The 27,226-nt window shown below is 44.3% G+C and overlaps 1 protein-coding gene across 1 annotated transcript in view; it reads right to left on the bottom strand.

The window, feature by feature from the left end:
- The window catches only part of nlk2 (nemo-like kinase, type 2), a 45,673-nt gene that overhangs the window by 10,068 nt on the left and 8,379 nt on the right, over positions 1-27,226 (bottom strand). The window contains exons 2-7 of the mRNA XM_029255773.1: positions 15,070-15,199; positions 14,257-14,312; positions 8,740-8,846; positions 8,187-8,272; positions 4,232-4,441; positions 2,296-2,397 (exon numbers count right to left, since the gene is read on the bottom strand). Of these exons, the coding sequence (XP_029111606.1) occupies positions 2,296-2,397; positions 4,232-4,441; positions 8,187-8,272; positions 8,740-8,846; positions 14,257-14,312; positions 15,070-15,199 (691 nt within the window). The remainder of the gene's footprint in view (positions 1-2,295; positions 2,398-4,231; positions 4,442-8,186; positions 8,273-8,739; positions 8,847-14,256; positions 14,313-15,069; positions 15,200-27,226) is intronic.

Here is a 27,226-nt window from a genome sequence, read left to right as displayed (position 1 = left end):
GAAAATAATGGTGGAAGGTGCACATAAAACGACCAAATGCTGGCAAGTGGTGAGATCAGCGGAGTAGTGCTATAGGTCACGTTTCTGAGATAGAGGGGGCTAGATCGGACAACATTTGCATGCCATCCAAACATGTCAAACCACATCGCCCCTCCCCTATGTGAAATACTAATGCCATCCCCTGTGATGTGCTGCATTAAAACTACAGATCTGGGGTTGGGGTATAATCTTATTACTTGCACATGGCCACTTTAAACAGATAAAGCCTTTCCAAAGCTCTGAGGAACCATGTGCTGCCCTGCCCACATGCCAGTCAAAACAACCGTGATCAGGTGCTGCAGTGCAGTCATGCTCAGTGTATGTAGTGATCCCCATTTCCTCTGAGGAGCTGCACAGAGAAAGTTGACAGATCGACATCAGATGGGGTGCCATACTGAGCCAAACCCATATCAACTCCACCACATCTCCTGACCCACCCTTAGAGACAGCTGGAAGACGCTATTCCTGGAGCTCACCTCCCAACAATGCCGTTCCCTGTATGGCCACTGTACTTGTCTTTTGTCTTCTCTGTCCCCGTTACTCTTGGTGAATTCTGAGTTCAGCTCCACTCTTTAGCTGGCTGTTTGATCCCCATCTGATCCATCTGGACTGGTCCCACAGCCTCCTAAATGGGGCTCTCCACTGTCCCCACCTCCTCTTTTTGGAACTCTGACCATCACCCTCCATCCCACCTCACCCCCCACTCAGCTCTCTTCCTTCCCTCCAATCTTCTAGCTTTCAAGAGGGTCATTTCTTGAATAGGAATGAGTTGTGCTGCACCAACACACACACACCCTTCCTACTCTGTCACAAACTCCACAGTCAGCAGAATGTGTGACAGCAACATGGGTTTGAGTTTATCAGATGTTTGTCTTTACTGCTAAGTCCTTGATGGAAACATACCACAAAAAACTAAATTGGTGTTAACAGGATTACAATTAGTTCAACTTACTACATCAACAAATAGTCATTCCATGCATCCTCAAATTACCCAGGCCCTGTGCCTGGAAAATAAACTCCTTGCGTGAAATGTCATCTCAGGTCCGTGCTCTTGAATGAGCCGTGAAAGCTGCACTGCGTGCTTCTGAGCAGTCTCTGGGCAGGAACACGCCAACGGGCCCCGACCCGACATTTCCTCCTGCACATTTCTGTGGGCCATAAATTTTTCAGCTAACGTGTCGACCAACCGCCCCCGACAATCCCAACACTCTGCGTAACACGAGACAGCCTTGCCACCCACCCATGCCTTTCCCCTCTCCCACAGTGGCTCCCAGTAATGCAAATGCCAGTCGATAGACATGATTAAAACATCCTGCTCTCGGGTGGGGTTAGGAGGAGGCAGAGGCAAGGTCAGCCAAGCGATAGTGCCAAGGAGTTGTGTGGCAAATTGGCAGGGGCCATGGAATGGGATGATGTGAACTGGACCACTAGGCAAACACGGCTCTCACGCAGATGCCCCTGCAGACATGCTGGAAAAGCCTTCAAATCCAGCCAATCTATCGTCCATCGTGAGCCTGTTTTTGCTGTTACCTCTGAACCTCCTGAGGTTCCCAAAACACGGCGCACGTGTAAGATCTTAAAACGTCACCCGGGATGTTTCAGTTTCAAATGATGGCATGCTGTGCAAAAACAGACTGTAATCTTGCAATATTATGACACATGATGATGCATAATCCTTCCATTATCATCAGAAAACAAAGAAAAGGGGCTCTGAGGCTCATTCCATTAGAAAGACTGCCCACTTAGACAAATCAATCAGGCTCTTAATTAAGACGTCAAACAGGCATGCCTTGCACTCTGCAGCAAATCCGTAACCCTGACAGAGCTGAAATTGGACAGAGTAAATGCCGATGCCTCGAGGTTTGTTCACAGAAGATCCTCATCCACTCGTTCCCAAAACACAAAGTAGAAAAGCTGTCAATCGTCAATAAAAATGTCTGTCTGGGAGGGTGATGGTAGGAACTGAGAAATCATTGAGCCCTTTCCAGTACTACATTTTTTATAAAAAAGAAAAAAAAAGAAAAAAAAAAACACCAAAAAACTTCCTTCAATCTGGAGGCCCATGGCTGGCAACCTCCACTTCCATCTATTTCCTGTCCAGTTTAACATAAGCTTAAAATAAGCACTGACCAGTACTGCATTGTGGTGTAAACCCTGCCAAATTTAAACTGCAAACCCCACCCAGATCTTGGCAGGATCCACCAGTTAACTACCAAAGCATCCTGTGGTCCATCCATAATCCTTTGCAAGGTTTACCTGTTTATGGGGTCCCCTGAGAATGTGGGCCCTGGCGCCTTCACAAGCCGTTCGCATGGCCTCCAGAGATGGGGTCCCCAGGAGGTCTGTGATCAGATCCAGCTAGAACAGAGAGAGGGTAAAACTGACTGCTCCGCTTCATCGAAGACTTTTAGTCTCTCTCTTTGGCCAAATAGCACAGGAGGACAAAGTCTATATGAAAGAGTCAACAAGCTGGGTGATATCAACAGCCTTTCACCACACTTATGAAATATTAATAGAGCAAAGAATGAGGTATCCATTTCAGATCCATCAGCTTGTTCGAACAGCACGCAAATAAACGGCACACAGCTGCACTGTACCCACCAAAACAAATTAGCAGTGTAGATATTCAATAAACAAACTGAACACAAATGCAGAAACCCTAAAGCTGTTGCTGAGGAAAATGCGGCACAATTACCCAAGCAAACAAACAGAAAGAACACAAAAAATAGAGCCGTGGTGCATTCACACTGAAGGCTGGAGATGAACAGGGGAGATGTATGGTGGGGGGGATGCTTCAGAGAGGGTTGGGGGGGCAGGCACAGGTCTCACATGCACTGCAGAGGGGATATTTATAGAACAAAGGGCTCTCCTCTCCTAGGAAGAGCCCTATGCTTCAAAAAGGTGTCGTAATAAACACCGAGAGTGAAGGTGGAATGAAGTCCAAGGTTTCCACATATATCTATATACCCAGCGCAAGGAGGCCTGCAACCGTGGCCTCATTTCAAACAGGAGAAACAATTCACATAAAAATCTTTTTGTAAGGGTTATTAAAGCAGTAAGACAAGAGGTTTTACAGCACTGAAAATATATCTACAGCTAAATGTCAGGAGTATAAAGCAAAATATTAAAACACACACTGAACAGTGTGTGTGCTGTATCTGTTTACAGCTGTGTACATTTGTGTATATTAATTATGAGTTATGAAATTCTGCATGTATACAGCAGTGAACGGGGAATTAACACATCACTGATGATCATAACACATCATCAGTGGAACAGTTACTGAAAGTCATTCCACAATTCAATTTAAATACCAAAATTAAGTACACTAAAGACTGACTACTTCGAAACAGTATACAGTGGTATCTCATTTGCTCAAATATATCAGTGGTATACACTGCTCCTTAACCTTCAAATGACATGGGGAAAGGGAGTCCTGTTCTCAACTCCAAACTAATTTTTACCTCTCAACCACAGTCACTAAAAGTTTAATACAGACCTCCCTTGATCCGTCTGATGGCTAGGTTCTGTAAAAACATCTGGTTATAGCTACAATTTTAAAAAGTTCATTCACATTAAACCCATTTTAAAATGACTTATGGATATGTGGTCTCCACAAATGACTATTCAGTGCTGACTGCTCATTAGTTCATCGCATAAGCATGTGCAATGAACATTGTTTTTTAACTCAAGAACACCAGACAACAGCTGAAAATACTGTGGATGTGAGTTGAACGAGGATGTTCCACGCTCCCGTTAAACTCCATCAGCTTGGTGGATAAACACAGGTTGCGTTCACCAAACTGAAAACAAGTTATGAAAGAAAATGCAACAGAATATGAACTGAAACAATTTTTTATCTTTGAAAACTCTCCACTAGGCTTACCCCAAAAATTAAATGTATTGTGAATATATTACAGCCAAAATACTGAAATTAGCAGTCTGAAAGTACGACCGTAACCATCCATTTAATGAAATAGGACATTTTTCAGCTAAAATTGTTTTATTGCTTTCACCCATAGCGACTGAAACGGCTCACAAATTTACACATTTTTTAATAAATGAACATTTTTACTGAAGCAGTTTAGGCCGGTGGAAAGAGATTGGGTAACGGTCATGGCCATTGGCACTAGAACAGCAACGGCTGCTACTTTTACTTTTAGTCGGCACTAAAATAGTGGTTTACACTAACCTGCTGGATGGGACTCTGAGCCTGGAAGAGGATACGGCGGCCCAGCAGCTCAGCAAAGATGCAACCCACAGACCAGATGTCGATCGCGTTGGAGTAGTGCCGGCTCCCCATGAGGATCTCTGGGGCCCGGTAGTACTGGGTGACCACCTCTTGGGTCATGTGGCGAGACTCATCCAGCTCCTCCACCCGGGCCAGGCCAAAATCACAGATCTGTCATTTGGGCCAGACAAAGGTAAACCATCACATCTACATACAGTCCAGCTACAGACAGGTGTACTCACATTTACCTTGTGCGGAGCCACTTACAATGTTATGCACATACATGTGCACATTTTAACTCATGTAAAGGTTTTCTCTATGATATACTACAAGAAGTCCCATATGTTATATAAGAAAGGGTACAGTTTTACTTCCTAGGATAAATCAGAAATAAAATTAAATAGATTGACTACTTAGAAATAGTATGAATTGAACCTCATTTGCTCAAACTATCTGTTCCATCATGTGCTGATTCCAGACAGATCTTCCCTCTTTGTTTAAAGCCTGTTTACTACAGTTTACTAAATCATGTGCACTGATGTTTGTCCAGATTGTCAGGGTCATGTCTCTGCTGCAGTACAAAGATGCAAAGTCCAAATTCTTGGATGTCTTTAAGATCATGTCATCAGAACTGAGCGTGATCTTGAAGGCACTGAGCTTTTAAGAACTTTGGATAAGATCTGGTACGATTCAAAGTATACAAAAATACTTACAATCTTGGATTTTTAAATTATTATTATGAACATGTCTGTTCAATTACCACATGCCAAAGTTTCATGATATGACCTTTCCGTGATATTTTGCTCAAGTGGAAGTAGTGGGGCATTTGCAAAACTGGCATCACTGTACATTTCTTATGGTTCTGCCTCATGTTAGTCTATCTGACTGAGATGGAGCTAAGTTTTAGCAAGTACTGTCCAGGGACCTTGCCATTTTCTCATTTATGGGTGGGAGATATATATATATATATATATATATAGCACAGGTACAAGAATAGTTCCCTATGGTACTTACTCTAATACCCCCAAACTCCAAAATTAAATTATTCACTCTCAAAATGTGTTTTTTTTCCAAGGGAACCCACAAGGGACCTTATTTGATGTACAGTTCCACTGGGAACTAACATGTTTAGGCATTTCTTTTGTGGTTGAGAAAGGTATACACCCAAGGCAGTGGTTCAGAGTTTTTAGACAGTTACCTGTGACTGCCATTGCGTGAGGAACATGGTAATTGCTTCTGAAAAATCTATAAGAACCAGGCTTTTAATAGTTTCCTTATTACCAAGATTAGCTGCTGATGTTTTGTGGGAAAGAGGCTACTGACAATCCCTTAGGATCTGTGTATCATGTCCCACTTCATTTGAATCCAACCTGAAATGGGGCTTTTGTTTCTAAGAGAAGAAAACTTGCACTTAAGTGGTAATCACTTACCACACTGGAGAGACTTTACCTTGGTCCTGTGATGTACTCATTTCAACCTTCAGTGTTTTAAGGTAACATGCAAACCCTCTGATAAGTCTGCTGCTGCTGTTATCAAAGCTTGCAGATTTTTTTCTTTAACAGGTGTTCAATTTTTATCTCCCAAGGCAAGATGATTAGCGAGCAGGAGAGCTATGACAGACCTAGTTAAGGGATGTGGAATTGTGACAAGAGGTTTTTAAAAGTTGGAATATGTAGCAGTTGTCATCTTCTGCACTAAGGTGGTTAAATATAATTCTGGATGGTCAGAATTTAACTGTTTAGGGTTCTTCAGTTGGGTAAACTTCTCTCTGTAGTACCTCCCTTTCAACTTTTCAACAGCAATTTAAACTTCAAATCGTTTCGGTTTGACCTGTACACTTATCCATGGTGTGTTGCGAATATGATTTTTGTAAAACCAAAGCAGTTATTTCCTGAGCCACCCCCCTGTATGTCCACATACTGAAAAGTCAGATGTGAAAAACAAAAAACTGCCTTTAATGTTCACTTTATTCCTCATTTTAATGTGTAACTTGTGGCTGCCTTCAAGGCATGTTGCCTTCACTGCGTCAGCCACTCTGAGCATCTAGTAACAGCGCATCCCTGCTTTCAGTTTGAGTGATCTATTAACCTGCACTTGAGAACCATGCCTATTCAGCACCTTCATGGTTATCTTTTCTTCAGACTAGTTACCCAGTCACTTGTTACAACCACTCAACCAAGTCAAGGATCACCCATGGACTGTTTGCTACAGTGCTTTTGTAGGTCTGTCAGCATAAGATCAAGAGCTGGCTTGTCTCTGGTTGTTTTTTTTAAAAACTATCTGCTATGACTCATAACCTCTACTGGCTCCTTTGATATCTGCACAACAGAAAGGTTGAACACACTGGGCAGGTCACAAAGGTCCACTGGGGAGAGTCAATAGTGAATCCACTCTTTGCAGACACAGTGGGAGGTAAAGGCAGTGCTGGAACATTTTCAAGGTACTGTTTGATTTTGGTTTCCACAGCTGGGAGGGAGGAGACATTAAGCAGTTTGCAGTGCATGACTAATGACCCTCTGTGATGGAACCACACTCAGTTTAGCACAGAAACACTACATCAGCCACTCTCCCTAAAGAGATGCGTGATTCCACTAGGGTCTGCCTTCAGACGACCTGATCTATGCAAATTACTTGTGCTAATTTGGATTTCCCACTGCACGTTAGCCATGTATAACCAAAAGAAAGGAAAGGAAATAAGGGAAGTAATTGGTGCTCGACTTCATTTGCACATCTCTCGGAATAGTCCCCTCATGCATGCAAGCAAAGGCAAACATCAACTGGGGGCTGTTATTTTTGGAAAATAACTTTCAACACAGTACAGATTACATGACCAATAGAGAACGCAGTTGGAACACAGTGAGGAGTCTTATGCCCATACAGGCACACCAATATACACATGTACATCATCTGTCAAAAAATTTCTTGTCAATTGTATACGCAGCCATTTGTAATATAATATATGATGGTATTTGACTGTGCATTATGAATTGCTTGTCTACATCTTTATCTCTCTATCTGTTAGTAAAATGCATTTGTTTATTCTGAGTTGTACGTTGCTTTGGAGAAAAGCATTGGCTATAAAATAAAGCCTTGGCTGAGCATTAATAAATGCAAAAATGTACATATGTGTATCTGAACAAATGTGCACATATATACGAAGCATACTTTGGAGTATATGTTGAGAAGAAAACTGATGACGTGTAGACCACCATTAAAACAGAATTGTAGAAGAAGAAACCCTCAACTTCAAGTGGAGCAATTAGCCTAGTTGAGTGAAGGATCCTCCTCCAGAGCCTAGCAGCACACCTCATCAACCCCCCAAAAGACTACTCTCTGGCTCTGTTTCTGTAAGCTTATTGTGGGCTTCATCTACCACTTGGTGCAAAATCAAAAACAAAGTGCCTGAATGCCTTCCAGAGGAACACAAGCCTCTACCTAATAGTGAGAGACCAAAGATCCCAGACGTGCAAAGGAAAGCATTTAAGAAAGTGGTTCTGTAAAAATTATAAAGACCGGATGGATTTCACTGACCTCCTGACACAGAGAGTGGCATAAACAGTGGCCTGTAATGTGTGGTGCTGCAGCCCAGAAGCTCACATGGATCAGTGGAATGTTAATTGAAAACCATGTGTCTGCTTGTTAAGAATCTGTCCACTTGGGCAAGAGTAAAAGAGCAGGTTGTCTGGTAGGTGTGTATTTTACACAACAGCTCAAGAAAAACAAAATGTAGAGAGAACAAGATCAGAACACCCATCTCTGACCACCCACATGGGAGCACACACAAACGTTTGTAACACCTGACTCACAGTCAGTATTTGCACCAAACAAGCACCCACTTCCACACAGCAGGAGTGCAAGCATGCTGACTTGGAGGTGCCAGCATCTATGAGGATGGCAACTGCTCAGGTGCACCCACCTTAAGCACACAGTTGCTGTTCACAAGGAGGTTTCCTGGTTTGATGTCTCTGTGCAAAATGCCGGCCGAGTGCAGATACTTCAGTCCTGGGGAGCAGATTGGACAGGTGACATCAAGAGACTTAGTGCTGGATGTTTATAATCAGGGTGGGATGGGGGGGGTGAGTGGGGAGATTCACAGAGAGCACTTGACATGTCTGAACAACTCTTATGACAAACTCTGTCTTTTGTTGGAAGAGCCAAAGGGAATTGTTTTATACATGGAAAAAAGAAATGGAACACCTGCCAAAAAAAATCAGTACCATTTAAACTGTTGTTAAAATTAGCAATAACAATAATGACTAACAACTCAATATGATTCTTCTAAGTATCCTGTTAGGAAGAGGAGCTCTGTACGCTTCTATAAACACTGTCATTTTCACTAATCACACCTATTAATTACTGAATAAGGAGTGTGGATGAAAGAAACAAAGAAAAGTGTCTGAGTATAGATCCCTTCCTGCATTTAGAGAAGCCCTTTCTGTGTGTGTGTGTCCATGACCAGAGATCCTCACCTCGCAATATCTGGTACAGAAAGACTTTGACGTGGTCTGAGCTGAGGGGCTGTGGGGACACGATGATCTTGTGAAGGTCGCTCTGCATCAGCTCCGTAACCACATAGCTGGTAAGGGTGGTGAGTCAAGGAGGGGGCAAAGGAAAAGAACACACACACACACACACACAGGAGAGGCAGGGAGGCACTAGAGGGGGGGGGGGGGGGGGGGGGGGTGTTCACAATGGGGCCCTTCAGAGGCCAGTGTGGGGGAGGGAGACAGAACCACAGAACCAGCACTGGAGAGATAGTGGCTCACAGCCCAGCACAGAAGGGGGAGGGGGGGCACTGGTGAGCCCACTCATTACAGTAGACAGACCAACAGTCAGCTGGAGACAGGTACACAGCCCATGGTTGTAGGGGCAATTAATGACCACTTGGTCATGCCTGCACCCAGTGCCCCCGATTCCCCAACTGGCTTTCGTTCTTCTTGGTCACATTAATAAGTTCAATGGACACCGCGTCTACTCTTAGCATTCCCACGGGCCACAAGAGGAGAACAGGTCACGAAAAGCTTCTCCCCACACACAGCCCTCTGGGTAACAGGACAATTGCTCGACTCTGTCGCTGCTAATGGAGCACTGAGGGGAAGGTTCGCCATTATAAGCTCTCAGACCAAGAAACGGGAATACGTGAACAGAGCATCAGACCACACTGACCACAAACTACAGTTACACATCCTTAAAGGCTCGATGCTGGAATAAAAAAGTGAAGAAGCTAGGTTGATCATATTTAAACTGTAACATGAATATTTTCAAGCAAACCTAAAGACACCTAGGCAGCTTAGCGGTTCGATACCTGATGTGTAAGAGTGGGAGTGAAACACACAAAATAGGAGACCCATAAATACAGGATATATACGCATAATGTATGTTGCTCAGAGCCTTATCTACAAGGTAAAGCATAAAGGATTATACAACTTTTTGATGGTCCTATAAAATTTACACACCTACTGGGGTGTTTGTTAATCAGTCACTGTGTCACTTTCATCGCCTGAAGCCAAATGGGATCTCCAGATATTTCTCATGACACACATCTTGCTCCTTCCTTGGATCAGCCCTTTACCCACCTGCCCACCTCCTGATTCCACCCATTCGGAATTCGATGACATATAATACGTGACACAGCGTGCCATACCTGATCCGTGCCACAGCTGCACTTTCAGGCCCATCCAGCAATCTGGCACCGTCAGCAAGAAGCAGCCATTGCTGGGCCTGTTGGCTTCCCAGTAAGCCTGCAAGTGGCGGAGGGCTTTGCACATGGTGTGTGGGAGCAGGGGGTGACAGAGTGATTAGTGCTGATCTCACCACAGCACTGCCTCATCGTTCACTCTGCTGCTCGCAGTTCCACCAGCATGGCATGGGGGGGTTGTTGTTTAAGGACAAATCGCTATGCTGAACACAATGGACAGTGAACCTGGCTTTGTGCAATCCTCTTTGTCAGAAACCATTCTCCATGTGACACTTGGGTCATGAGCTTTTGTCTCAAAGCAGGGCAGGGGATGAAATTATGGCACGCACTACTCGGGTCCACAGACCAAGCACTGCCAGGAGGATGAGGACATGGACACCCTGTATGGCTGTCTCGTGTGCAGGTGACACGTGGCTGCCTGTGCACACCCTGCACAAGCCTGATTGCTGAGCAGATAAACATAAAATAATCACAGGACTTTTGCCTCGTGTGCTGTGCTGTTGCAGTGCCATGCAAATGATTTGTTACTGCTCCTTTATAACTCCCACTTGAACATCTTCCTGGTCCTCCTCTCCACTGGAAGGGCTGGAGAGGACACCACCACCACAACACACCCTTGCAGGTATTAGAGAGCTGGGGGAAGGGCAAACTGGTACTGTACTTCACACACTGCCTGAGAGTTTGTCTTCAAGGCTTGTCTTGGCCTGGGGGGCTAAAGAGGGCTTCTTCGCTATAGGCCATGACAAGTGCTTATCCTTATTCCACACAGCTCTCCATTTATTCCACTATTTTTTTTAAAATCTTTTGACTTCCCAGGTACTTCAACTAAACAGTTACCATGTCAACTAAAGCAGCTTACCCAGCCAAGGTAGCAGAAGAGCCCCCGTGTCCTCTCTCACTGTCCCTCTGCTCCATTACACGACTGTTAATAGCACGGGGAGGCAACAAGGAGCTGCTCTTTGCCATGTGACAGACATGGTATCGGTACCTCAGGGGTGACTGACTGTCACCAGACCACCCATTAGTTTGTGGCACCATCACATCCAAATCTGCTTCAAACTCATCATAACAAGTAACTATGGAAGCCACTGAAGGTGTCCTGCCAGTATTTCATTAGTCAATAATAAATACTTGGATCTACAACTGAGTTCAAGGCAATATATATTCCCCATTTAATGGTGAATGTTTAAAAATGAAAAATCATTTTACTAGATATTGTTCAAGCTATCCATCTTCACTACTAGTGCAACATATTGGACCCCTAGAGAGTAGGTGCTAACTGCATGATCTCACAAAGCATGCTCATTTCTTCTACCAAAAAGCAAGACGAGTGAAGAAATTCTTCATTTTGTCCTTAAATGCAAAAAGCCAAGTGTTGATGACATGCAACAGAAAGGAAAAGAAGCAAACCTCACTGCTGTTCCCCTGTAAAAGCAAAAAGCACAATCAACAGCGCAATGAGAATGAGCTTTGCTTAGTGCTAATTAAACTGTTTCTCTGAGTCCTACGGGATGAGACAAAACTGCTGTTAGTGTTTTTCCACTCTTAATTAAACCTGGCACACCTTTATTTTACATATCCTCTATCATAAGGGCACTGTGTGAAGTTCACTCTTTAGTTGTCCTTCAGCTGTAGCCAAGCTGAATATGTGATTTTGTCTACTAACCTGTGACAAACACACTACTACTGCAGCACATTCATCTTAAGTGGTGTAATTTGACAAGCTTTACATTCATATCCTCTTATGCATGTCATCTTATGCATGGCAAGATGTGGGCAGGGTTCTGGTAACCCAGAACAGCATTCCCCCAAAAACTAACAATAGCCAGATGATGGTACTCCGGCTTTTATCAGAATGTAAACCGTAAGATCAGAAATGCATCTTGACATCTCAGACTGATTCAAGTTCATGTTCCTAGGAACTGTTATTCGCACTGGTACACAAAGAACAGTGAGCTGAACGGCAGAACCAGCTTTAAAAAAAATAACACCAAAAACAATATGAGCAAATCATGAGTCTTTCTAGCTTCAAATGACTTGTATAGCTTTTTAAGAATTACTTGTCAAAATTAATTTAAAAAAATTACCACCAGAGATAACAATTACAGCAAGCTGAAGTTCTCTTACAAAAACTGCTATGGCTAAAAATAAATGCATTCTTGACACAAAGCCAACTAAATACTTCTCTGTGTTACTCGAGAAGTCTGACAGACACAATATAAGGATGCACCATGTGCACTGAAGAGAAGACAAATGACAGACTAAGTAGTGAGAGGCAGGTCTGCAGGAGTCAGCTGGAGGTGTGTTTGACCCAGCACTCCTGGGGAGGGAATCTGACAACAGAGTACTTAAAGGTTATCATGGGTGTTGTCAAAAAAGCTGTTACGTTATGTAGATGTTAGTGGAGGCCTGGTATCAATGGTTTAAAAAACAAAACAAAACAAAAAAGACTGTTGTCCATTAAAAAAAAAAAAAAAAAAAAAACACAACCATGCTGAATAACTTAAGTACAAAAACACAATGAATTCTAATTAATACTTTCAACTAATATCGACAAACCCCCAACCTCATTTTTTTTCCATCATTCAAATTAAATTCAGATTGCTCCAAAATTCAGAAGGAATACCATCAAGTAAGTCTCAAATGAGAACTTCATTGCTTCTTTCCTCCTTCTCTGCTGTTCAGAGGAGCTTAAAGGCCGCTTATCAAATCACTTGGAGGCGTCTGAAAATGGAAGAGCATCTAATATGAATTATTAAATGACAAACATGCATGAGAAATTCTTTATCTTTATGCTTCCAATTTAATTACATCAGGGACTTTTCAAAATTAAAGAAAATAAAACATGAAACATACGACGACAAACACCAGCCTGACCTGATGAAGTTGTAACTGCCTTTGGTGCAAATGTGTCTCATTTAATATAGTCAATATTGCTGATCAAAAACCTAGAAAATTTTTACATTTTAAAATTAAGCTGCATAGTGCATATCACTATGGTGTTATGGTCATGTCAAGCTGAAAGTCTATAGCTTATCAATTAAGGCAAAGTCCAAATCTGAACTGAGCCCAATGAAAATTAGCCAGATGCAAAAATCAATGTTAGATTTTATATGGTGCAGCAGGTGAGGTCGCAGTTAAGATGTGGAATTGGAACTTGAAGGCTGTAGGTTCAAGCCCCACTTCCTGCTTTTGATGTATTTCTCGAGCAAGGTACTTATATCGTAGAACTCAATTAAAAATGCCAGCTGTGTAATATGACAAATATGGCTTTTTTTGTGGTGGGAATCTAAAAAAGGAATTGTCAGCGTTTTTGCTCAAAGTGATAAGAGTTTCACAGAGGAATGTGGCAGGAAGAAAACCCTTCAGGCTTTGAAGCACCCTTGCAAAAAGGCCCAATGAAACTGTTTTGTCAGTGTGAGTCAGTGGTGCAGCCCAGCAGATCAACCATGACAGCACTGACGGACAGCTGCTAGCATGGGGGCTGAAACAACCCCACCCCCACCCTTGAAGCAGCCTGCATGAGATGCTCTGCCTCTGAGCTATGTGGATTGAGTGCGAATACAAGCATATCTACAAATCCGTTGGCAATCTACAGATCCAAGGAGCACCTAGCTGGGGGAGAAATGCTACCATACTGACCCTGGGACTGAGATTCAGTATTTGGCAGAAAAAATAGGTGGGTGAGCATCATGAAATCCAGGGTGAGGGAGGCCACCTACAGAATCACTGAACAGCTACAATGCACACGCATGTTCCTGGTTGACATATTACATTTCAATCAACCACGAAGGCGGATCTTATCTAGTCTGTGGGATTCATTTCAGGCAGCCTGCATTGCCTCCAGGATCAGGAGCTACAGGCTACTGGAGTGAGGACACTGCTCTCATTTTCTTGAAACCAGGGTCCTACTTGAACTGTTCTCCTAAGAATGTCTGCACAAACAAGGGTGACAGATGGCACAGGCTGATAATCTGAGTCTCTTAAGTCTCTCAGCTATTATGCACTTTAAGAAATTAACTTCTCCTATTAGAAGCACAACATTTAGTCGACAGCAACAGACAGCAAAGACAGTGCTGGGAAAGTCACCTGTTGAGCAACAAACTAAAAGAGCAGTTCAACAGCTTCTGTATTACTCCTACTGCTGCCATTACTGCTGTCACCATGGAAACAATGACAACAACAAAACTGACAACGGCAATCCATAAGTTCAGACCTGAAAAATCAATGCTAATGATAGACTGCAAAGAGAGGTGCAGCAAACCACAGATGCCCAGGTTTAGGATACATCTCCTCAAAGTAGTCAATATGCGGGGGCTGCAGGATGTCAAGGGCCGAGAGGACCTGTGGAGAGAAAACAAGGTTATGTTGGTCAGTGGCGTGCGAGGCAATCATGTCCCATTCTATAAGTCAGGCAGACGATCTACAGCAGGACTGCGTGGAGTAGAACTCTGCAGCCAGACAACCCATGAATCCAGCACAGCCATTGAGAGTAGCTGTTAGTGGTTTAGTGAACCCTTCTCCTATATTAAACTTGACACAACTAACAACAACAAAGGCTTTTCAGTCCTTTGGGAACACGGAGAATCCCTTCTCTTTCCTCATGGAGAAAACACTGCCCACAGATTGCGAGGGGGCCTTGATATTGAAAAGGTAAGCAGTCTCTCAAAGATTTGGCCCAGGGGGTGGGGCCACCTGATCTTTAACCCCTAAAGGGTAAGCCTTTCACACAAGAGCGTTCTCTTGGAATGCAATTCCAGAGTAGCTCTCGGGCAGCTACCATGGGTCAACATGAGGTCAGACAGGGATATGAATCAACTAAGGCAGCTTCAGGGGCTTGGGTTAAAGGTCAATAATTGCAGAAGTCTAGATAGGCAATCTAAAGTAAAAGGAAAAAATGGAAGCAATCTAGAACAAACTAACATAGATACTTTGAGCATAAAAAGAACATCTGGTAAAGACAGTACAAGGATGAACAGTACAATGGCTAAAGATGAAGCTAAGTGAGAGGAAGAGAAGCAGAACTCTGCTCATGTCTTCTGCAGAGCCCTGGAGGTGAAAGGTCACGTGGCTTGACATGTTCCTCAGCAAACAGACTCACGTTGTCATGCTTGAAGAAGCTGAGCATCTTTAGCTCGCGGAAGACCCTCTTGCAGGAGACGAGGTTCTGGAAGACATTAGGCATCTTTTTGAGGGCGACGCGCTTCCCATCTCTTGGGTCTGTCACCGACCTGGGGTGGAGGGGACAAAAGTGACCATGGGCTCTGAGAACAGGAACATAACAAACCTTAAAGTTCAACTCTGATGGCAATAAAGTAAAAATATAAGAGGTTGAATACTGTGCTTTCTCCAGCTAATTCAACCGCACATAAGGTTACAGCAAACTACTCTTCATATGCTATCCAAGGAGAAAAGCCATTTCCAGGCTATTATGTCTTCTGCATGTGAATAAAAAAAGACACTGACACGCAAGTGGCACTCACACCGTGCTTGACACATGCAACTCAAGAGCTGTACAACAGATTATGTCCCTGAGAGACAAGAGAACATGAAGGGGGAGGTGCTAATTAGGAAGAAGCATTGAAGTCCATGTGCTCAGCGAGGCCCGATCTGGGACACGCTTCTCTGCTTTTGAGACCTCAATGCAGCAGAGAAGGCCATGCATTAAATATGAACCAAACTGCAGTGACCAGGATCTGAGTCGATAGGAGGTCCAACGTACGAGTTTGTGGAGGATGACAAGAAGCAGAAAACGCGGAATCCAAACTGAGGGGGAGGGAGGACAAATGTCCTCTTCATATTCATTGGGTTCTGACTGATCCTGAGCTGGATGTCAGAACAGGGAGTCTGATATCTTGGCTGGCAGCATGTGGAGATGCGCACACATAAAAACATGCGCACATATTCCCTCACTCACACACAAGCAGTGGGAGACTGCAGCATGTGAATCACGAGGTGGGCTACACATGAACCAGCAAGAGGGAGGTGGGGACAGAGGCGGAATACAGATGGGAGGGCAAGAAAACAGGAGTGAGGAAGAGAATGAAGGCAAGAGAGCTGGGGGGGTCTTCAGGAAAAGGGGGAAAAAAGGAGAGAAGATGAGATAAAGGGACTGCAGGAAAGAATCAGAAAAACTAGAAAGACCAGTGTGAGCAACTACAGTGCACTAGAGATGAATTTCCTCCTCCTCCTACCATGCAAACACAGAAAAAATATCTGCCAGAATTTCAGAACCAAATGGGCCAAATTAACCTCCACACAGACAACATAAACGTGTCAAACCTACTGGGAAAAGAGGAGGCCGACAATAACAAAAAGTGAAACGTGTGAATTTGTGTGGCTCTGAAGGGTCTCTGTTTGCGGTGGAGGGAAGCGGGGGTGGTGGTGGTGGTTGGGGGGGGGGGGGGGGTTAGCTTTTGCTGTTTAGACATTGGGTTCACATTTTAAGTTTTATCACCTGCTAACTTTTGATAGCAATCGTATTTACTGTTGCAGAGATTCTGGCTCTGTAATGTTGCTTTGGCAATATCGTGCTCTGCGTGGTGAGGCTAGAAAAGCACATTTGAGTTTGAACTCAAACTGAACTGAAGGAGAGGGGAGGGTGGAAAGAGTGAGTGTGTGTGTTCCTTGTCACGATTAGCTGTGTTTCTGGCATTCTTGACCATGCTGATTATGCCTGCAAACCAATCTGTGATTAGTCCCTGTTCTTCAGTAATCAGACTCCATCACCTTCATGAAGGGGTCTTGCAATAGAAAAAGTGAAAACTATTAAAACTATTACATTCAAATTGGGATTTTCTGTTTGAATCATTCTTTAAAACCGCTCACTTCTGCAAATATGCATTGCTACACAAAGTTCTGAGTGACCAAAGGAAGCACGGCATAAGGAGAGTCCTTAGAGCCCTGAGAGGTCACCGTGGTGATGTTACCCCATCCCTTGAACGCCAAAGCACACAGCCAATATCTGGAGCCTGCTGAAGGGTTCAAACAGGGACAAACAGTGGCCCGTCTATCTCCTTAAAGTAAGCGGAGAACAATTCCACGTGAGTTGAGTGAACTGTAAGCTCAGCCATCCCAAAATCCCTGGCACTCCAGCCCCACCTCTCACAAGCTCCACCTTACCAGCTGACAATGCAAAGGCCACAAAGAAATGAAATGAAAGCTACCAGGCTTCTTGGAAATGGGTTGTGAATCGAAAATTCACAACCAAAAAAGCTAGTGTGCCGTGCAAATCTTATGTTCCTCTGAAATAGGGTTGTGAAAAACAGATTCTGGTGCACATTTTGAGCTGACACTGAAAAGACTGCAAGGTAACACTGCAGGCGGACGCACAGAAGCACTGTTTAGAGCACCTAGCAGATGTGCCTTTAATAGGACCTGTATTTATTTCACACTGATGCACTGAGGTCTGTGAGGGGACCGCAGAGGGTTCTGAAAACACCACCTTAAAGGCTTCATGGGGCTACCTGAACCTTCATACCGGCAGTCGCTGGTTGCACATGTACGACTTCCATGTTTCCATTGCGCACTGCACACTTTATACATGTATATAACCTCATTTCTTGAATTTTTGCACCAACAGTAATTTTTGTAATTTGTGACTTTGCACTAATAGTAAATTTTTGTAAATTTGTGATTTATGCCTTGTGTTTTTCCTTACATCCTTATAATTTATGTCATAGGCTGCTGAGAGGATTCACAGAGTAAGAAACTCATTGTATGGTGTAACGAACTGTTTACTGTACACATGACAAACTCCTGAATCTTGAAAAGGCAGAATTTAACTTGGGGAAACGATAACCTTCGTACAAATAATTCATCAGGAGCGTCAAATGCAAAACATTTCTGAAGGGCTATCAGTCATTCCTGCCCCCCCTGCCCACCACCACTTCCATCAACATTAAGACTTTGCAAAAGTCAATTCTGTTGCAGAGAGAAGCTTGTCACACTTACAGAAGCACTGGACCACTGGCCACATCCTGAATCACTGAAAGAAACTAGTCCTTCTACTTCCATTATTTCACTTCTCAATGTCAGCTTTTTAAATTTACTAATTAGAGTGGTGACAGAGCGGTGGAAAACCAAAGGCTATTTATGATTTTGATTATAATGCTTGTGCGTGGTGGAACAAGGACTCCCCCCCCAATTTAGCTTATACTACTGCCCTGCAGCCGAGCTTCAATTCCACCCCCACCGTTAAAATTTCTGGACTACTTTCAGAAATCCATCTCACACAGAGGAAGAAAAGGCACGTTCGAGATGTCAATAATTTTATTTTTAGCACTGAAACTGGATCACAACAGCTTGGGCAGCTCACTGACAGCGGCAGAGGCCGTCTCCCAGAGTTAAACACCGGCATGTGCATTTTTCAAGGGCTTATTTAAAGGAAAAGCAGGATGCGAGACAGGAAGGTAGCCCCTCTTTGTTTTTCATTAATAGCCTTGCAAGCTGAAAAGATGGGTAACGAGGTGGAGCAGCGGTGTCATGCCATAGTCCTCTTCTGATGAGCCCAACAGCTGTGCCAGCAAAGGATGACTCTCGGATGCAGTAATCAAACTGGTTTCCTCACAATACTCTCCATAGGGCCCTGCGGGACCAACTTCACTGGGATCCTTGCTTGCTTTCATGGAGGGCTGGAAGGTCCACAGATGAACACAGACACAAAGACATGCATGCAGAGCCCCAAATTCACAGCATGTTCACACTGATGAACTCTCAGCATCCACAAGAGCAGACAGTTTCACACAAAATATTACCTTTAGCCTTACTGAACCTTCTTCATCCTCATTTAATTTGCTTTTCCTAAATGTAAAATATTAAAGGCTGTAATAATCTGTAATAACTACTATTGGCACTGGAGCCATTAGGACTGAATGATAAACCATATAAAGAACGATTTCCCAGAACGCACTCCACTAAGCGTACTCAGAAAATAAATAAAAACGCTGACGGGGCTTTGCCTTTCCAACCTAATTGTTTACTTCAATGGTTCGGGAAGGAAACATCTTGCTTCCAGCAATCCTAGTCATTGTAAATAATACCAATCCTAAAGGACTCAGATCAGAACAAAAGAAAACTGTTTGTCTTATAGACATGGAGAACGCCATATCCTTCTCAGCCCACTCCAGCTGAACACTCTGCTAGGCTAACTGTCCCACAAACAGGAGCTACTAAAGCAAAGGTGTGACCCTCAATATTTCAGTGCAGAAAGTCATGTCCCATCTCCCCTAGCGGACAGCAAGAACTCATCTCTAGGTGCCCGAGTTTCATTTCATGATGTTTAATACCATGTCAAAAAACCAAACCGTTAAGGACACCCTTTTCTTGCTTCATCGTACACTCACCTCCAAGCTCAGATAGGTACATGTCACAATAAAAACTAATAACTAAAGGTACAATTGGAAAAAACCAACTGAGTATACCACATGCATTTACACACAAGACTTAACACTAATCTCACCATCATGATGTTCACATGATAAGTCAGAGCAGCCCTGTAATCTGTGGATGGAGATGCATCGAACACCTACTGCAGGAGATTGCTACCAAGGGGGTGTGTCCAAGACCAGCACGGGGCATAACAGAGCAACATCACAACAGCAAACATATCTAGGAGACAACTCAGGGAAACAGGGAGGGTGAAACACAACTGATCACAAACGGACCAGAAAAGAGTGTAAGAAGGACCACAAACCCACTGATCACAGAGGTGAAGGAGAAGCCCATAGTGTTGAAGTCCTATTTAACTCAGCTGATGAGAGATTACTTACAGCACTGTGAAATTCCCTTCTCACCTATGCCAATTTTTTGGTATTTACAGGCTGCTCCCGCCATCCACACTGAACACGATGTACTGAACCAACCTCCACAGTTCAAATTTCTGTAGCTGGTTAGTGTTTATTTAATTCCAGCCAATGACTTGCCAATAAAAACATCTTGACAGCTTCACTTTTCAGTTTCCTTAACATATCAGCTGGCTGTTGAAAAAAACAGATTCCTGTGCTAGTCAACAAACAAAGGCCTTAATAGTCAGGGTTAACAGAGATGCTGTTTACATCAGCTGTTCTAAAGCCTGTCTACATGACTATATACATAGTCACAGCTTACCGAGAAATGCAGGTGACACAAAACACACCTATACACAGGTCTTACAAAGGTGGAACATGTAGAAAGACAAGTGCAACAGTGAACTGTAGCCACATTTGTGTCATTGGACTGTTAACAGCAAGCACATGAACAATACCTCCAACTAACGCAGAGAGATCACATAGAAAATGGAAAAACAAAGGGCAGATTTGGTGACCGCCCTTTTCCGCCAACATCTGCCCGCGCTCAGAGTGTAGGCCCGCCCACCGGACAGCTTCACGCCCAGGGAAGTTTTGTAAGCACGCACATTTCAGCTAGTGCATTTTTCACATGCTTGCTTAGACAGCATCAAAGTACACAGCAGGAAATCCTTTGGATGCTTTGAAATGGGTTTCCAACTAAGCAGGACAATCAGCCCAACAGTGTCCTCAGATGAGGCACAGAGGAAAATAGGATGGGGAAAATAGAGGAGGGGGGGGACACTGAGGACTAAGAGTAGCTGCAATGTCTAGTCAGCTGCTCCCGCTGTCCTGCCCTCCTTCCTGGTGATCTGTTTACAAATTTCTGGGTTTGGCTTGACAGGGGGATCCCCTTGAACTACCATTTGCAGCATTTAGAATATTCTTGCATTACCAATCAGGCAGTGAAACTGTCAGGTTAAAGTAAAACACAAACATGTTTCCATGTTCCCTCACTAAAGCCTCCTCTGAATCCCTCACGCACCACCTGACAAATGCTCTGGTCCCACTGTAGAGCAGGGCGACAAAACATTCCCATCAACTGAGTGATTAACGCACAATAGCAGGCCACGCCTTCAATAGATTTTGAATGTTAACTTCCCCAGCAGCACATCCTGATGTCAACCCAATGCGCACAGGTGCTTTGCTGACTCAGCAACCAAAGAGCCAGTGCAGTAGGTCTTCAGTTAGTGAACGTGGTGGGCTCATGCTGGAGAACAGTGCCAAAAAGTATTTTATTGTTCTAGTGGACACACCTAGGTACTTGCAAATTTAATGTCTAAGAGACACAACTGTGCAACTCTGAACACACTCACAAGCAGACTACACTGAAGGAGAAAGGAAGGGGCAGGGCTGTGGTAACATTTTCCAACACTGCTGTACCTACCTTGCTGATTCTCCAGAAAATTTGACTAGATGGATATAATTCCTATATTCAGGGGAACACAGTAAAATGTCCTGGCTAACGTGCATGTACACCCCAGGAGATGGGCACTGCAGTCTCAAGTGCCCAGATAATTCACGATCACTGCAGGACCCAGCTTCGGGAAACATCACTTTTTGATCTCGCAGGAAAGTCTCACGATCAAATATCCTGAAAAGTGAACAGCGGAACACATTCCTACCAACTGAGAAAGCTGGAAGAGGCCTCTTGTGCAGAATTCCCATCCATGGATTAGATAACACAGGGATCAGCACAACCTTGCCTTAAAGGGCATCAGGGCTATTTACAGAGAAAACAAACATGTTTTTCAACCAAAACCAAGCAATTAACAGGCCGATGAGGAGGGTCCTGTTGTGATATTAAGACATCTTGAGAGAAGCTCACCATCAACGCATCCCACTGGCAGCTACTAGAAAACTCAAACACTCTTAAAAACAGAACTGGCAGCAGGTGGCATATTGGTTAGAGGTGTTTTGCAGTCAGACATCAGTCTGAATCCCCACTCCTGCAGTTGCACACATGAACAGGTTAGTTCTGAAGCAAGCCAGTAAAAATTACCCCATCTATATAAATGGGTAAATAATTCTAATGGGTAAATAAGTACTTCAGAGTACAAATCTAACACCTTCTTTGGGAGTCACAGCAAAATGAATAAATACAAACCCAAATCATTTTTTAAAAAAAGAATCACTAAGCTGGTGGAAAAAAAATGAGGCAGAAGAGTGGGACAGTGCAGACAGAGGTGGTACAGTAATGAGACAAAGCCTGGAGTGATGATAAAGACCCAAGTCTGTTCCAGGAACTGTGAGGCAGTGCAAAGAACCACTAGTGTCTGCCTCGCCTTTAAGAGAAGAACTTTATTAAAGGCTTTCAGGCAGACTTGGCTTTATGGGACTGTTAAAGTGAGTTAACTAAAGCATCTGCAGGGTGGACAAAGCCTAGGGACAGCTAGTAGCAGCCAGCAACCAGAAACTGCCAGCTGCTCCCCCACATCTTACTGAAATGTCACTGTCATTGTGCTCAGGCACTGCATGCATGGGTCATCAGACTGATCCCTGAAAAATGTAAGGCTGGCCATCTATCTCATCAGCATCCTTCACCCTTTATATACAGTAGAAGGATGGACTCCTTAATCAGCTGGTCAAATGAATTCAACAAACACTCCTTTAGTTTCTTCTTGGATTGATCAGATGTGGCCCACTGCCAGCCAAACCTTGCAAATGCCCCATCAATTATTTTTATTAATCATTTACAGCTTCATTTCAATTCATTAAATATTTGGCACAGGTCTCAAAATGGCACAAATTCAAATGGGCATCCAAATCACAAAAGCATATTTTCCCAATGGAGTATTGAACGTTAATTCAGCCATGTAGGCTAAAAATGAGCCTTGGGCACTTAACTCTGGTCTAATGATGCTGCCAATGCGGAGAGTCAGGGCAGCTCCACAGGTAGCCAGCAAAGAAAGTTGGTGAAGGGGTATCGCCTACCAGGAGGATAAAAATCAGCAAATGTTATCGAAAAGTAGACTGCAACCAGGAACCAAGGAAATGCAGACACTTGAATTACAACACACAACAGCTGGACATTTTGTTATTAATAGAGCCACTAATGGACTCTAGCATGTTGTGCTCTGCTTCTACCCATAGTACATCACATGGTTTCTCAAAGTTGTAGTCATAGCCATGAAGTTGGTGGCACATGTTACACGCATGGACTAATTAATCTTAAGGGGGTTACTGAGACAGGTCTGGTAACAGTTTAATCATCTTACGCCAAACCATTTTTTTGATCAGTCCCCTTGTGCTCTGACGTCAAGTCACCCTAGAGGTTTCTCCAGCGCTCATGATAAGCTGTGGGGCTTTGGTAATCAGTGATCAAGAAGCATCTACTGAATTTGGAAAGGTTTCACAGGGGGTGGAGCGGGTCTTCTATCAGACAAGACCAACTTGGGGCGTTTCGTCTGTGCAGGACGACGATATTGGAAACACGGATCAACACGGGCCTGCACGCACACGCTTGTACACAGCACACAGACACGCAGTCTAGTGCAAGCCCCCCCCCCCCGACACACGCTCACGGAACAGAGCCGCTGTCAGGATCGATCAGCCGGAGACAGCAGAAGACCGGGGGGTTGATGGTAGATAATGGATTGTACGCAACTCTTTTGTGCCCTTCCCCAGCTCTCTGGCTGAAAAACAGGCACAGACAAAGGAGCCCCTGCTGCGATTTGGAAATTTGGGATTGGGGAAAAAAAGACAGATGAGAGGTATACTGCTTCTCATCCTCTAACAATTTTTCCCACGTATCAAAATCAAATATTTTTTTCACCTCTTTGGAGCAAGCACAAAGGGAGTAAAACGCAGTCTTCGTACTCAGTGTTTCCTTGGAGAAAAAGCCTGCACCTTTCTCAGAGCAAATCTCTGACTCCACTCCCCTCTAAGCGGCGAGCGGCCTATTAGCCAGAGTATTTCTTTATAGGAAGGGGGGCATGTCTACTGTGCTGCCCCCCCAGCCAAGCTGAGCTTCAGGGCTTTGTGAAGCAGTAGTGCTGGCCTGTTATTAGACTAGGAGCCCCCCTACAGAGGGGGGCAGAGAGCTGTGCAGAGGAGCAGGTCTGCCCAGAGATGCATGATGGGGGTGGGAGTTGGGTGGTGACAGCACGTGTCATTAGCAGAAACACATTCCATTCCCCCCTCCCCTGCTTCTTCACCACATCACCCCAAGGTAAACCCTCTCAAATAGGATAAGGGAGACAAACATATGGCAGGCTAACAACATTGGTAATTACAGTGGGGGGGGGGGGGGGGGCCTTTGGGGGCAGGACACACAGTAGGTACAAAGAGGGGTAGGACGCCTGAACACCTCACTTCACTGCACAGCTGCTGAAATACACGCAGCGGAAGGGTCTGCTGCAACAGGGACTGTGGGGGCCCCTGCTGACCCACCGGCTCCAATAAAACTGCCCGGAGGGAAGAATGAAAAATACAAATCAGTAAAGTCATAAACGGAGACTTCAGCACTAAGGATGGCATGACGCTGGTGCTTCGACATAAGAGGCTGTTCATTTCCTGTTTCTGGGTGAGGCTTGACCCTTTGTAAAGGGAACAGGCAAAAGGAGGTGAAGGAGGAAGAGGCACCAGTGGTTTTAAGGACAAGACTTTTTTTTTTTTTTAATCTGCCCAGGCTGGTGAACAGTGGTCAGGGGGTTGCGTCACATAAGGCCACGCAGCAGGTGTTCCACGCCGATAAGGAGATACAGGGGAGGACTCCGAAGGGTGCTGCACATCCCTTCCAGCCAGTCAGCACCAGGCCTCGCAGATCGACCAGTGCCTACCATAGTAAACAACCGACTAACAGTTTTCAAACACTACCTCAAGTGAAGACGCCACTCCAACAGGACACCCAGGAGACATTTATACTTATTCATTTAGCAGACTCATAGAAAAGAGACGTCTTTTCCTGCTGACAGTAGAAGTGATCGTCTTTCCGGAATGAGGAACTCTTTCAATTTTCCACTTTTATTTTACAGGGAACAATTGTGTCCACAAGGCAATTTAAACTATCGCACACCACAATAAAAAAATTAATGTATCAGACAAACTGGATGAAAAATCCAATGCAATTTCCAGTCAGCAACAGTGGTCACTAATTACAGAGCTTAAAAATATAATGCATTTTATTAAATATGGGTATCATTTGTGATGAATATAGGACTAGGTCAGAACCTGGTGAAATGTACTGAGCGGAACCCTTTATCACATGGGGGGGGCGAGTGGTGGCAATCAGCAAGGCAGCTCACTCCAAATGTACGGAAAATTAGAATGAGAAGACAATCCAGAAAAAAAAATCTGTGGTGCTAAGTGCAAGGGGCGCAGCCCCTCGGCAAGGTGGGTCGATAAACATGGCCAAAGGCAGAAGGGACTGTGGTGGATTTAAATACAAGGCCAGCAGATAAAACCCTGGTTTGCGGTCAACACACTGCCAGTTTTCCCTTGTGTCTTCTGCTTTTTCCTACAGGGGGAAATAAAATTATGAAACAATAAATGGCACTTGGCTCTATTTCTAAATATCATGCAAAAGAAGGGGGGGGGGGGGGACACAAGGATTCAACATATCACTAAATTAACATCAAAAAGAGATAATTGAGCAAACATTTGCATAGTAGTGGAAATACGGAAAAAGGGAATCGTGTGCTTTACGAGTATAAACTTCCACCAACATAATCTGATTTAGAATTCAGCGCAAGTATCAGTGAGTATCCTGCAGAGAGGAAAACCCCTTTACAAAAAATTTAAAGACATTTCACTCTTTGCTTGGTAGGTGCAATACTGGAAGGTGCGATTATGAAAATATCTCCAAAATCCTTGCTGGAAAACACCTGCACTACAAGAAAAATGTGACTGTCACTTAGCAAACGAGCACTCAACACTTCCATTGACACACATTGTTCAGCACTGCTGCACAACCTCCACGTACACCTACAAGCAACAATACACATTTTGTATACATCTATATAGACAACATTCATTCTTCATAAATATGTTCCACTGAAAAGTATGCGTCAAGTTGATGAAAGCTAGTTTTCCCCCCCACAAGTTTTGGTACGAAATCATGCCTTTTCAGCTCTTGTACAGCAGTTCCCAGGGATGTAGGAGATAGTGGATTGCTTTCCTTGTACACCTCATCTCAAAAGTGTTGCCCAGATGTCCTCCAACCTTTAACCGGTATGGTACGTATAAATTTTCACATGCATTATATCTACCTGCAACTGCAATCTTGCACAGAGGCTCCTGACCCTTTGTGTTAGTTGACTGAGGACTCTGGTAAGGTGTTCCAGGAGCAGCACTCTGCTCGCCGCTCCCCCTCCATCCCCTGCTCAAGAGGCACGGTCCCCTCCACTGTGCCGAGACTGCAGAGTCCTCGCTGAGGGTGAAACATCTCTATCTCTGCAGCAGAGCTTCCCTTGCAGAAACAGGAGTGAGAAAATAGCATGCTGTTTGTCAAGCGGGGAAGAGGGGAGGGGACTGTGTAATTAAGACGCCGGAGTAGCGGCCCGCTCCCGTCTCCCCCCGAGACTCATAATCGATGGCTTTATCAGCCATCTTCCACATTTCCTCAGGATGCTCTAATCAGCTCCAGCTTTTTCTCCAAGCTCCCACGTGGAGAAAGTGAGGTGGTTAACCCTATATATGCCAAAATGCCTGAACCCAAAATTAACGATGGGTTCCTATGAGCTGCACTGAGGGGCTGTTGCACTTGAGCACCACATTTTGCAGTTACACCTCAGTTCTCTTAATTCAGCATAACCACTGGCTTTAGGGGGGAAAAGCACTCAAGCCCTAATGCTGCAGAGCACGAGTAAAAAGTTTCTTTTCCTCTAAAACAGCCCACCTTCCCAGAGCTGCTGCTCAGACCGCATGCCACTACTGCACCTCGATGCCGGCAAGTCACATGTTAAAACCTAGGCAGCTCTTAACACAGCGGGACCTCAAGTAAACTTCAGCTTTGCTGGTGGAAAATACCCCATTACACGCAAATACAACTGGTTTGGTTCCACTGGGGTCAGCAATGGAAATACTCCTTGCCAGGTCCATTGCAGGTAATGTAAAGAGACAAGGCTGAGTGCAGTATAGAGAGCTACATTTATAAAAGCTGTTTTTGTGAATGTCACAGAATTTAATTTTATAAAAGCAGACAAAAAAGATAACGTGTAATAGTCCAACAAGAAGCCTACAAATGGGACTCAGTTGCAGGTGCTTCTTTACTAAGGGCTAGCCGAGAGAACAGTCGGGGACAGGCAAGGATCGGTCGATCGGCGTTCGTCGTCTGAGGTGGTGTTCACGAGCCGGAGTTGAGAGGACACGAGCAAGGAGTAGAGGAACCAGGGGAGTCGCCCGAGGGCAAGGGAGGAGGAAGTGAAGAACAGCACAAGGGAGAACACAGATCGCACGGAGTTGCAGTTGCTCAAACAAGGTTCTGCAGTCTGC

Source organism: Scleropages formosus, chromosome 10 (assembly GCF_900964775.1).
Source record: "Scleropages formosus chromosome 10, fSclFor1.1, whole genome shotgun sequence".
NCBI lineage: Eukaryota > Metazoa > Chordata > Actinopteri > Osteoglossiformes > Osteoglossidae > Scleropages > Scleropages formosus.
This window is presented reverse-complemented; position numbering and strand designations above follow the sequence as displayed.